The sequence below is a fragment of the Anser cygnoides genome, chromosome 1, assembly GCF_040182565.1.
Source record: "Anser cygnoides isolate HZ-2024a breed goose chromosome 1, Taihu_goose_T2T_genome, whole genome shotgun sequence".
Classification (NCBI taxonomy): Eukaryota; Metazoa; Chordata; class Aves; order Anseriformes; family Anatidae; genus Anser; species Anser cygnoides.
The window spans coordinates 195,939,092-195,949,923 of NC_089873.1; the positions used below are offsets into that span (position 1 = coordinate 195,939,092).

At 41.2% G+C, this 10,832-nt stretch overlaps 1 protein-coding gene across 4 annotated transcripts; it reads left to right on the top strand.

Annotated features, from left to right (window-relative positions):
- Positions 1 to 242: 242 nt before the first annotated feature.
- On the top strand, positions 243 to 9,583 carry MSANTD4 (Myb/SANT DNA binding domain containing 4 with coiled-coils). Of its 4 annotated transcripts, none has more exons than XM_048078191.2 (3): positions 243 to 391; positions 5,145 to 5,770; positions 7,612 to 9,583. In XM_048078191.2, exons 2-3 carry the CDS (start codon positions 5,309 to 5,311, stop codon positions 8,185 to 8,187), a joined length of 1,038 nt encoding a protein of 345 aa, XP_047934148.1. In that variant the 5' UTR covers positions 243 to 391; positions 5,145 to 5,308; the 3' UTR covers positions 8,188 to 9,583. The 4 variants fall into 4 exon arrangements, with proteins under 4 accessions (XP_047934148.1, XP_047934149.1, XP_066845939.1 ...); XM_048078192.2 differs by having other exon boundaries at positions 251 to 401; XM_066989838.1 differs by lacking the exon at positions 243 to 391 and adding an exon at positions 456 to 854.
- The last annotated feature ends 1,249 nt before the right edge of the window (positions 9,584 to 10,832 follow it).

Below are 10,832 nucleotides of genomic sequence, written 5' to 3' on the forward strand. Positions count from 1 at the left end.
AGAGCGAGCGCCCGGCCCCGGCCCCGCCCGCGGCCCCGCCCTCCGCCTCACTGACCCGGCGAGAAACGCGCCGCCGGAAGCTCATTGAGGGTGAGGCGGGCTTTATCAGCGCTTAGCCAATCACCGCAAAGCATCCTCAAGACAAGCAGCGGCTGCAACCAACGGCCGCCCGCGGGTTGCGCGCTGCGGCGGCCCCGCGGGGAGAGCTGTTACAGCGCCCAGCGCGTACCGGGAGCGCCTCGGCGCGGCTGGAGGGAGGGCGGGAGGGCGGGGTAAAAACGAAGCGACGGGCCCAGCCCACCAATAGGCGTGCAGGACGGGCTGACAGGCACGCGGCTCGCCCAATGGACGGGCGGCGGGCGTTAAAGGGCCGGTGGCGCGGCGGGGCGAGGTGGGTGCAGGTGAGCGGCGCGCGGGGCTCCCCGGGGAGTGGGGCGGGCGGGGGGGGGGGCCGCCGCCATGAGGGGCCGCGGGGCCGACCCGCCTTTGTTGCCGCCTCTCCCGGCCTCCCGGAGGGGCTGCGAGCGGGGGAGGCCTTCCCGGCGCGGCTCCGCGCCCCCTGCCCCATGGGAAGGGGGCTGTGGGCCCGGCGGCCTCCCTCAGGGCCGGCCTCCGGCGCCCCGCCAGAATCTCGCCGCACGAACGCGGCTCGTCGCGGCCCCAACGAGGGGGGGAGGGATCGCGCCTCAGGGCTTCCAGAAAGCCCCGGGCTTCATCATCGCGTGCAGAGCCTCCAAGGAGCTTAAAATTTAAAAATCTTAAATTTCAGAAGAATTGGCTGCAGGGTTTCCTCGCGTAAAACTTATTTCTTAGTCTTGGCCTCTGAGAGTTGTAAAAGAAAAAAGCTGAACTATGTAGGTATAATAATAATTAAAATAGAGGTCAGGTTTTTCTAGAGGGCAATTCAAGCTTAATGCTAACAACAGTCCTTCAGCCCTGGTGAATGCATGGGGTTTGGGGGGTGTTTGGCAAATTCTGGCTGTGGGGGTTTTGTTGCGGCTTTAAGCGCTCCATTTCAGCATGTGCACGCAGTAAGATGTGAGCAAAGGAAACAAAAAGGCACAGAATGTGGATGCCTCTGTCGGTCTGTACTCTGCAGTTATTACTGGTCTGTGTATTTACGTTCTGTTCACTTTTGCAATACCTGTTTCATTTCAACGCTGACAAGTAGTTTCGTCTTCTTTAGTCCAGATACGAGGACCGTCTTAACCTTCGCTTGCTTCTGCCTGACAGGACTGCATCAGACTCACAGCATCATGCTGCTGTCTTACCTGGAAGCCCTTTGAAAGCTTTCTGTTCTCTCATGATCAACAGTGTTTTTGTTTCTCTGGCCAGCAGGTTGCATGTCTACCCAAAAGGTGCAAATATGCAAACAGACTTTTGCATTTGCAGCGAGCCCCGTGCCATGTGATGGGGTGCATGACTAGTCATGTTTGGGCTGTTTGTGTCCTGTTACTTCCCAGAGATTTCTCTGTCACGTAACTGGACTTTTTTCACCTCTTCTCTTATCACCATATGCTTTTTCTCTGGAAAAAGCTGTAACGTTTGTCTAGAATTATCGCTGAATATATGCATTTCCATGTTTTAGACTTGTTACCTGTCCTTGCCCCTTAAAAACTTCGAGCATGTAACAGTTCATTTTTCTGAATTAAAAAGTAATATCCTGGGCACCATCTAGCAATACCAGAAACCAGAATATTACAAACCTCAGCTTTAGTTAAATAATACTGCTTTTTATTAATATATCAGAAAGGTAAATAGTCCCACAGTGGAGTTGATCCAAATCTGGAAGTCAATATAATGTTAAGACAGTACATTAACACCACTTGAATTAATTAGAAAAGAAACGTCTTTAACGAGGCAATATACTTTCAGAAAGGAAAGAGAAAAGGTAAGATGTGCTTATCAATTAGCCGTGAGTTTTAAAACGGGTAGGCTTTGTAGTTGCTTTCAGGAGCTTCTATCTTGCTATAGCAAAAAAAAAAACAAGTTTAAAAGAAAATTGCAAGTAAGGGAATATTATGTCAGGAGTTTTCAAGAGTGGAAGGGGAGACTGGGCAGGTAATGCAGAGCATCTGGGTGAGCAGCAGTGAGCCTGACCCGCAGAGTAGCCTGACCTTTGTGTTTTTTAACTCAACCTGACCTGGAGCTAAGAGGAAAACTCAGTTGTCTGTATCTTCCATATTCATATAGAATTATATTTAGAAGATAACAAGGATGAAAAAAATGATTTGAAACACCCCTTTCCCCTTGCCCTCTCTCTCTTTTTTTTTTTCCCCTGTGATTGTGCCTACTTTCCTCTGCCATGCTAGCAGTGAGGAATTTAGGAAGGGCCAGGGTTACAAAGAAATAAAATGAGCTTTTAAAATCCTGTGATTCCCAGTTACTGGAATGACCAGAACCTTGTTGATCCCAGCTGGGACTAAGTAAAGGACTTAGCCAGTGTTTGCTTTGAGATGAAAACAGCTTTGATTTGGCAAGAGTCTAATATTTATGTTAAGAAAAAAGACATTTAAGAGTACTTCTAAGAGTTAGATTTATCCAGTGCTTTGTAAAGTCAGACCCATTGTCCAATAGCTAGTACTTGGATGTTTGCTTAGGTACCTGCTTAGAATCAAGCATGTGAAATTCTACCAAGTTCAGTAAACATAAGTAGGGTTTGACCTTAAACAAAAGTTCACTGCCTTGGTAGTGAGAAGTCAGAAAAACTGTGCTGTAAGAGCTCAGTGTAGTACTTCTTACTTGGGAAACAGGCAGACAGGCACGCACATGCATGCGCATACACAGTTTCTGAAGTAAACATGAAGCACCTGGCACCAAGAGTTTGGCTTTATTTATTTATCAATCCAGAATACGTGTATTAACAGTGATACTTCTAAAAGTGGTCTTAATTCTTTCTGTGTACTGGCAATTTTCTGCAGAATTTACCTGCTCAATGGCTTTTTAAGTATGTTTTTTTTTTTTTAATCAACTGAACAAAAAAATAGCACTTTACACAAAATAAACTTAAGAGTTTGATAGATAGGTCAAGAAATTCAATTGCCATAATAACAGAGAAGCACTAACATTGCAATTTGGGTTTGAAAAGCACAGTAAGTACCAAATAAATTGACTTGCTGCTAGACACAAATAAATATGATACTGCTTCCTTGAACACCCAAGTATCTTTTCATGGCAACGTTATAATAATGAAGGTTAAGGGAATAGCTTAAAGATCAGGTAAAGAGTGTTAGGAATGAAGTATGTAATTCTAGCAGATAGAGTGCTGTGTTGTGGTATAAACCTGACTTTAAACTGCAGAAAGTTATTTGCTTCTTTTTATATTACTAGTCATGGCAAGCTGAGTGTCTACATTAACAACCTAAGAGATAGTATATTCTCCCGTAACTGCCTTTTTTCAAAATGAATCAATTTTATTTTCAGAAAGGCAGGAAGTTGCATTGCATTTTGAACAACAATAGGCAGTTTCCAACTTGAGTTTGAGGAGTCAAGTGCCAGGTAGCTGCATGGGAGCACCATACAGTGGTCCATGCTGATGCAGGCTTATGTTCTATGAAATTGATTTGTTGTTGGGACTCAGGTCTTCCATATTGGCTAGTTATTAACCACCAGAAATAAATGATTTCCCAGTAGGGACAATATTTCAACCAGGAAATTTAGTAAAACAATTTCCTAAATGCAATATTGGAAAAAAAATGATGCCAGTATGCTTATGTGTTGGGTATGAAAGAATGTTGTTTGATACAGAAAACTTTGTATGTGAACCAGTTATTTGCAGTAAATAGTGCACAGGAGATGGAGACTGATCTCTGAACTATCATGTGCCTTACCTCCTGTATGGAGAGCTTTCGTGTGATGTGCTGATGTGTAAGTTTTAACCAACTTCAGGAGAATAACAGGAGAAAAATACTTAGTAATACAAGAATCCTATATAACCTGGGGGGGAAGTTACCTAAGGATAAAATCCACTAGTCATTAGTCAGTAGCAATCAAATATATAATGTTTGAGCTGTATGCTTCTGGTGGACAAAAGGCAAACTGGATTAATAATACAATAATTAATAATAAGCATAACTTGAAACTGTAAGTATAGTGAATTATTGCCCTGGTGGTTTAAAGCCGCCTTCTAACAGTGGGAGGTTAATGTGGTAGAAAAGAAAGTTCATGAAGAATCCTAAGATGGACTTTTACCAAGCAGTCTGAACAGGGGTCATTGTTGATTCTCAGTCTCTCTCTCTTTTTTCTTTTTGTTTTGTTTTTGTTTTTTTGGTAATGTGGTCTGTGCTATATTCATCATTGTAGTAACAGTCCCATGTTTCTCCTACTCAAACTTTCTGCTTCCTCTTCGAGGTGTGCATGATGTCAGGTGTGTTACTGGGTTGAGCCGTCTCCTCAGCATCAGGCATGGGATTAGCTGGAGCTGGGGCAGAGGCACTGAGCTTTGAACCTGTGATCACATCCGACATGAATTGAGGTGTTTTACAGTGTGAGGACTATGGAGGATGGAACATGGGCGTGTAATGACTTATTCCTAAATCTATTTTCTATTGAAACATCTCTACTGTGTGGCATTTGTTTGAACAGTTAGTTCAAATAGTTAGTTTCTGTTATTCAGCAGGGTTGCTTCAGTTCTTTTTTATGATTAAGTCAGAAGAACCTCTAAAACTTCAACTTTTAACATACGTGCTTTTTTTTCTCTTGCACAGAAGTAGTTTAAAAATGTCTCAAATTTCATTTGTCTAAACATTTTGTTTTTGAAGTAATGATGTAACAATTTTAGCTTCTTTTGGAAATGACGTTCAAACTGAGATGTATATGTCAAATTTCAGCCTTAAGCGTATCCTAACTGGCAAAACTGTAAGAGCTGAAGGAAAATAGCTGTATTGCTATAATGGAAATACCAACTCAACCTTAACGGTTTGTGACATGGATATATTAATGGATTTATAATTCATATGAGTTTAGAGAAGCTTATCTGTAGCTACTTTATATTCAGGGTTTAACAAAATTGTTGTCTTCTATCAGATGAGCAGTCGATTCAGAATATGCATTCCTTAACTGGTGATTTTGGAGCCGAGTTCATTAAAGGAAAATACACAGTGTATATCTTTGAGATTTATTTTGTTTGTTCTTTTTTCTCTTAGGAAGCCTGACAAATAGGAAAATACTACAAAGTGAAGAGAAAAATAATTTCACGAGAAATGAGCTCTGCTTTCATTGCTAAATTTTATTTGTATTACTAGCTGATTAGCGTCAAATAATCCTTGTAGTCTGCTGTGGTAAGATTATTAGATTAAAGCTGGAAAAAATGAAACAATTAAAAAGAAAAAGAAAAAGTAATTTTAGTGTTCAGGAAACTCAAACTCTCCTTAAGGAAATCAGAAAAAGGAGAGAAGTACTCTTTTCGAAACAACTTAATACAACAATTAATGAGATGAAACGGAAGGCTTGGGAGGAAATAGCTGAGTGTGTAAACGCTGTAGGTGAAGGAGAGCAGAGAACAGGGACAGAAGTGAAAAGGAGGTACCTTGACTGGAGAGCACTCATGAAGAGAAAACGCCTGAATGCAAACATCAAGATGGTAGGTGCTGGGTTTCATCTTCCTTCATCTGATCTAGATGACTCTCTCAATGAAGATATGGATGACAAAATGGGATTTGCAAACGAATCTAGTTTTGAATGGCAGAATATCACCGACTTCAGAGAAGCAGGTGGATCTTTAACAGAAATCAAAGTAGAAGAAGAAGAGGAGGATCCACAGAACTTTGAGGTAAGTGACTGGCATGCATTAGCTATGTGCAATATGGCCCCCTTTTCACTTCAGTGTGGGACATTTTGCTCTGTTTTTTTCATAGCATCTCTGTCTTGTCTGAATGTGTGAATTAAGGAAATTGTAGGAGCAGGTATGTTTCAGAAAGATGATATTTAAATCTAGCAACTTGCAATGCTATGGAAGGTTGATATTTCTCAAAACAACAAGTGTGTATTTGTACGTTCTTCCATTTCTGTGTGTCATAGATAGGATTTATTTCAGTCAGTAGGATGAAAATACACTCTTGAAGGAAACTGGTTATTTTATTAAGTTAGGCTATTGGAATGGATGAAGGGAGAAGAGAGATGCACCTCTTTAACAAATGAAAGTATACATTGCCTGGAGGCACGATTGCACAGTGTTTGCATTTCTTAAAATGGACCCATGGGAGATGAACATGTTACTTGAATAAATCAATCAGCCATTCCTATGTCAGAACTGTAGTGTGAATTGCATCAAGCAGCTGTGAGTCTTGTGGCCTGGTTTCTGCTCTCAGTAGCACCATGGCTGTCCTGCCTGGGATAGGCAGCCAATGAGACTGAAATCGGTCTGTTTCAGTCTGCCTGTACAAAGCAATAGATTTGTTCTGTCTGTACAAGTGTATAGTGCTCATTAAAAAAGGGATACTTTCTCTTTAGATTGGGAACATCTGAGTCTTAGCTCAGATAGGATATGTGCTGCCAAAAATCACAAGAAACTGTTAAATGGTAGGGGGACTGCTGCCTGACAGCTGCTGAAGAAAGGTGTCTGTCTTCTCTAATACTAAAAGAGTGGCAGTGGCTCTCGTTGTTTTAATTGTTCTCTGAACCCATAACTTGCTCAGTTTGCCGACCATTTGCAGTATACACAATGGGTCACAGTGATCCCTTGTGTACTATGAATGTGTGGCACATAACTCCTGCAGAATTACAGCCTTTATGCTCCACCAAGAACAGCGGTACTAACCCCCCTAATCATCTGCATCATAAGTGGTTTTCCAGCAAACATGACAACATAAACTTGGTTGAACAAGTCCTGTTTATTGACCCGATTAATGCAGTTTGAAGGGTTAGGAGCGTGTGAAAAATGTCAGATGGTTTTAAATACTGTACAGTGTTAAATGTTTTTAGAAATTAAATCCTCGTGTTAATGAGGGCTGGGTTAGTGTACGTGCCACATAGTTTATGGATCCTGCTGCTCTGATAGATAATTAGTCACAAGAAATTCCCAGTGGCTTAAGTAAATGTCACTGAGCTATATGAAAAGTAAGAACAACACGGGCTTTCTAGATCCAGTTTTCTGTCAGTGGTTCTGAATACTCTAATATCTCTCATGCAGTGTTTTCTATGCTGCTCTTGCATGTCCACAGACAAACTGATTTTACATTTTTCATGGCCAAGTATTAACTTACAGATCAAGTGTGTTTCTCTCCCATGTAAACGCAAAAAACCAGTCTTTTGATCTAGCATGGTTATTTTGTAGAATCTAAGTTAAATAGTTTGGGGGTATTTTTAAGATGGAGAAGAAGACTGAGGTCAGGGTGACAGAGCACTGGCTCAGGTTGTCCAGAGAGGTTGTGGAGTCTCCTTCTCTGGAGATATTCAGAACCCTTCTGGATGTCCTCCTGTGCAATGTGCTATAGGCGATCCTGCTTTGCAGGTCAATTGGACCAGATGATCTCCAGAGGTCCTTTCCAACCTCAACCATTCTGAGATTCTGTGAAAAAAACAGTATCTGTTATTTCCAATGAAGTTGTATGTGACATTATTCCAGCACAGAAACTGGAATGTAATTCTGGTGTATTGCATTCCTCTCTGCAGTTTCCTATTGAGGAAGAAGAAGAAATTTTGTCATCAGTTTTGCCAGATTCGAAAAAAGAAAATGACCTACCAGATTTCACCCACATTGAGGAGTTTGGAAATCTAAGCTCTGCTCAAGCTAGGTTAGCCTATGAAGATTCTCACTTGCTTATAAATCTGGAGAAGCAGAAGGTGGAGCTGGAGAAGCAGCGACTAGACATAGAAGCTGAAAGATTGCAAGTGGAGAAGGAGCGCCTGCAAATTGAAAAAGAACGTTTGCGGCATGTTGACTTAGAGCATGAGAGACTTCAGCTTGAGAAGGAGCGACTTCAGATCGAGCGGGAGAAACTGAGGCTAGAGACTCTGCATGCTGAAAAACCTGCCCTGGAAAACGATCTGACCCAAACAGAAAAGCCTGTCGTGCAGCCTCTGGATCTAGAAACTGAGAAGTTAAAACTTGAGAAAGAACGTTTGCAGTTAGAGAAAGAGAGGCTGCAGTTCCTAAAGTTTGAGTCAGAGAAGCTGCAGATTGAGAAGGAACGCTTGCAAGTGGAAAAAGAACGCCTGCGAATTCAGAGAGAGGGTCATTTGCAGTAAACTTCTCAACTGAGGAGTCAGTACTAGCGATTTGATGTTTGTAAAATAGAGGTAGTTCTTTTCCTAATACTGAAACTGTCCTAGAGGTTTAATGTTCTCCTGTTCAGAGTTGAATGTTGATGTTAAACTTTAAAAAAAAAAAAAAAAAAATGGGGGGGAAAAAAGAATGGTGCTCAATAAGTCAGTGTGCCTACATAAATAAGCTTATGTGTGAAGTTGTGTTTCAGTGTATCAAAACTAAATGTTATGTTCTCTTGTCTTAAGTATTGTGTTGTATTAGTTTGGTGTCCTCGTTTCACAGACACGTTGAGAAGATTGACTGTTGTACTTTTTTTTTTTAATGCAGTAACAGTAAGGGAGCATCAGAATAAATCAGCATATGTTCTGAGGGCATGGTGCTGAGGATAGCCCACACAGTAAATAGGTATAATTAGGCAGAACATAATAACACAGTCGTGATGTGATTGATTTATTAAATTTAATTTCCCCTCTTTGGGTTTTTCTACTCCCACAGCTAAAAGAGGAGTTTAGCAATTGTCTAGAAGTTAAAGAAGTATATACAGGCTAAATCCACTACAGTGGTGTTTACTGTTGTTCCATGACCTGAACTGAATGCAAGTGTGGAAAATAGTGTTCTTTCTTTTTACGTGAAGTATTCATACCAGATAAAGTTACACATAACCATAGTTACCGTAAGCTGGACTGTGGTTCCGTCAGGTCATTAATAATGCTGTATGGAGCATTTTACATCTGGGTTAGCAGCACAGGGGCTTAGTAGCAGGATGTAACTGCTGTCTGGTCAGTCCCCTGAAGTAAAGCAACTAGACCTGGCTTGTTCCTTGAAAGAGATTAACTGACGATGGGAGGCCTGTGAGTGGAGGAGGAGGCTGAGCACAGGCTAAGGAGCGCTGAGCTTGAACACTAAGACTTTTGATACTAGTTCTGCCTAGGCAGCGCTGAGGTTGTGTCCATGAGACAGCCTGAAGAGGCTTCTATGGCTGATGCCATTCAGCATGTTTTAGTTAGGCAAACAGAAATGGTCAGTGCTGATGGCTGTCAGTATTTTTCATGTGCAAAGTATTCATTTAAAAGAAAAAAAAAACAACAACAGGATTTCTTTTATTTCATATATGTATTTGTAAATCCCAACTGAGCCAGACTTTAGATTTCTCATCTTTCTGTGAGCAACTATCTTTTTTGACTCCATTTGACAATTAGGAGTATGGGAATACTAAATCTGAATATACATTGAGTGACTTACGTGGATTCTTGTGCAAGTAAATATATTTATACCACTACAGGATTACTTTTATTCTGCAAAGAAAATGTTATTTTTTTATTACTGAAACAAGTGTGCTTCTACAGTGAAAATAAATTTGACTACTACAACCCAAAATCACTCTTGAGAGTGTTTCTTTACAGCAATATATGAAGAGAAAGCTGGATACTTAATATTGCAACGCCCCAAAGTTGCTGGTGCCTCTAAGTGGGAGAGATGAGGCATCTCAGAGTAGGACTCAAACCAGGCAGCACTTAATTCAGAAAGGAAAAAGGAAGAAGACGCAAACCAGCTGGATAGGAATGCCTCAGGGAGAAAAGTATCTGAAATTGTTCTTCATGAAATAAAGTGAGGACTTCTCATCTCCCTGATGTGTCAAAAAAATTTATATTAAAAATTGTTTTCTGTGCTCATCTGTCAAAGTTTTTCTCTCAATATGAAGAAATGACTTATCTTCCCCTTTCATAATGCAGGAGAGGCAGAATTCAGAAAATCTGGGGGGTTGCTTAGGGCATTTACCCAGGTAGTGGGATAACTTGGAGTTCACAACGGCTGTGTCCTAAGGCGACCAACTTTCTAGGTGACTTCTGCCAAACTGAGGAACGGGGGGCAATGCAGCCACCAGTGCACGAGCTGGGGACCTGATGGACCAAGCCAGGACAGAGAATGCTTCTGTGGTCTTGTCAGTGAGAGGCACTCAGCCAGGGAGGAGGAGCAGATGTGGTATCTGGCTCCTGTTGGGAGGGAGTTATTGCTGCTGCTTAACACCAGTGCTGCTGCCTTCGCATTTTACTCCAGTTGAATGACTTAACCATTAAAATAATGGCTTGTATTTTACATTGGACATCTTGTAAATCATCCCTTAAGAACATTTTCCCAAGTTTTTTGGGGAAAAAAAAGTTGAGATAAATCTGAATGATTATTTTTTCATTTCATAAATTTGAACGCTTCTCCAAATGTGAATAGAGCAGTATGTAAGCAATTATTTCCTCCCAACAACTGTCTATTCAGCTTCCTAGGGAAATGATGGATCCTTTGGTTATACAGAACCTTGTGGAAAATACTGAATGATGAAATTAAGTATCATCATAAATCATTGAAAATACAGTTTCAACAAAAAATGCAGAGCAAATTACAGAGTTTAATGCAACGGTTTTCTAGCCTGCTTTTTTTCATACCAAAATTGCAGTCATTTTGTAATTTTAATTTAAATGTCTTATTTTCAAATACTAATCTGCAATCTCTTAAAACTTAATTGCCTCATTTACCAACTTGGGCTCTTGACAGCAAAGCCTAAGGGCAAGGTTTAGACCACATAAATGTCACCAAGGTCAAGACGTACACATGAACTCAGTTCCTATGCTAG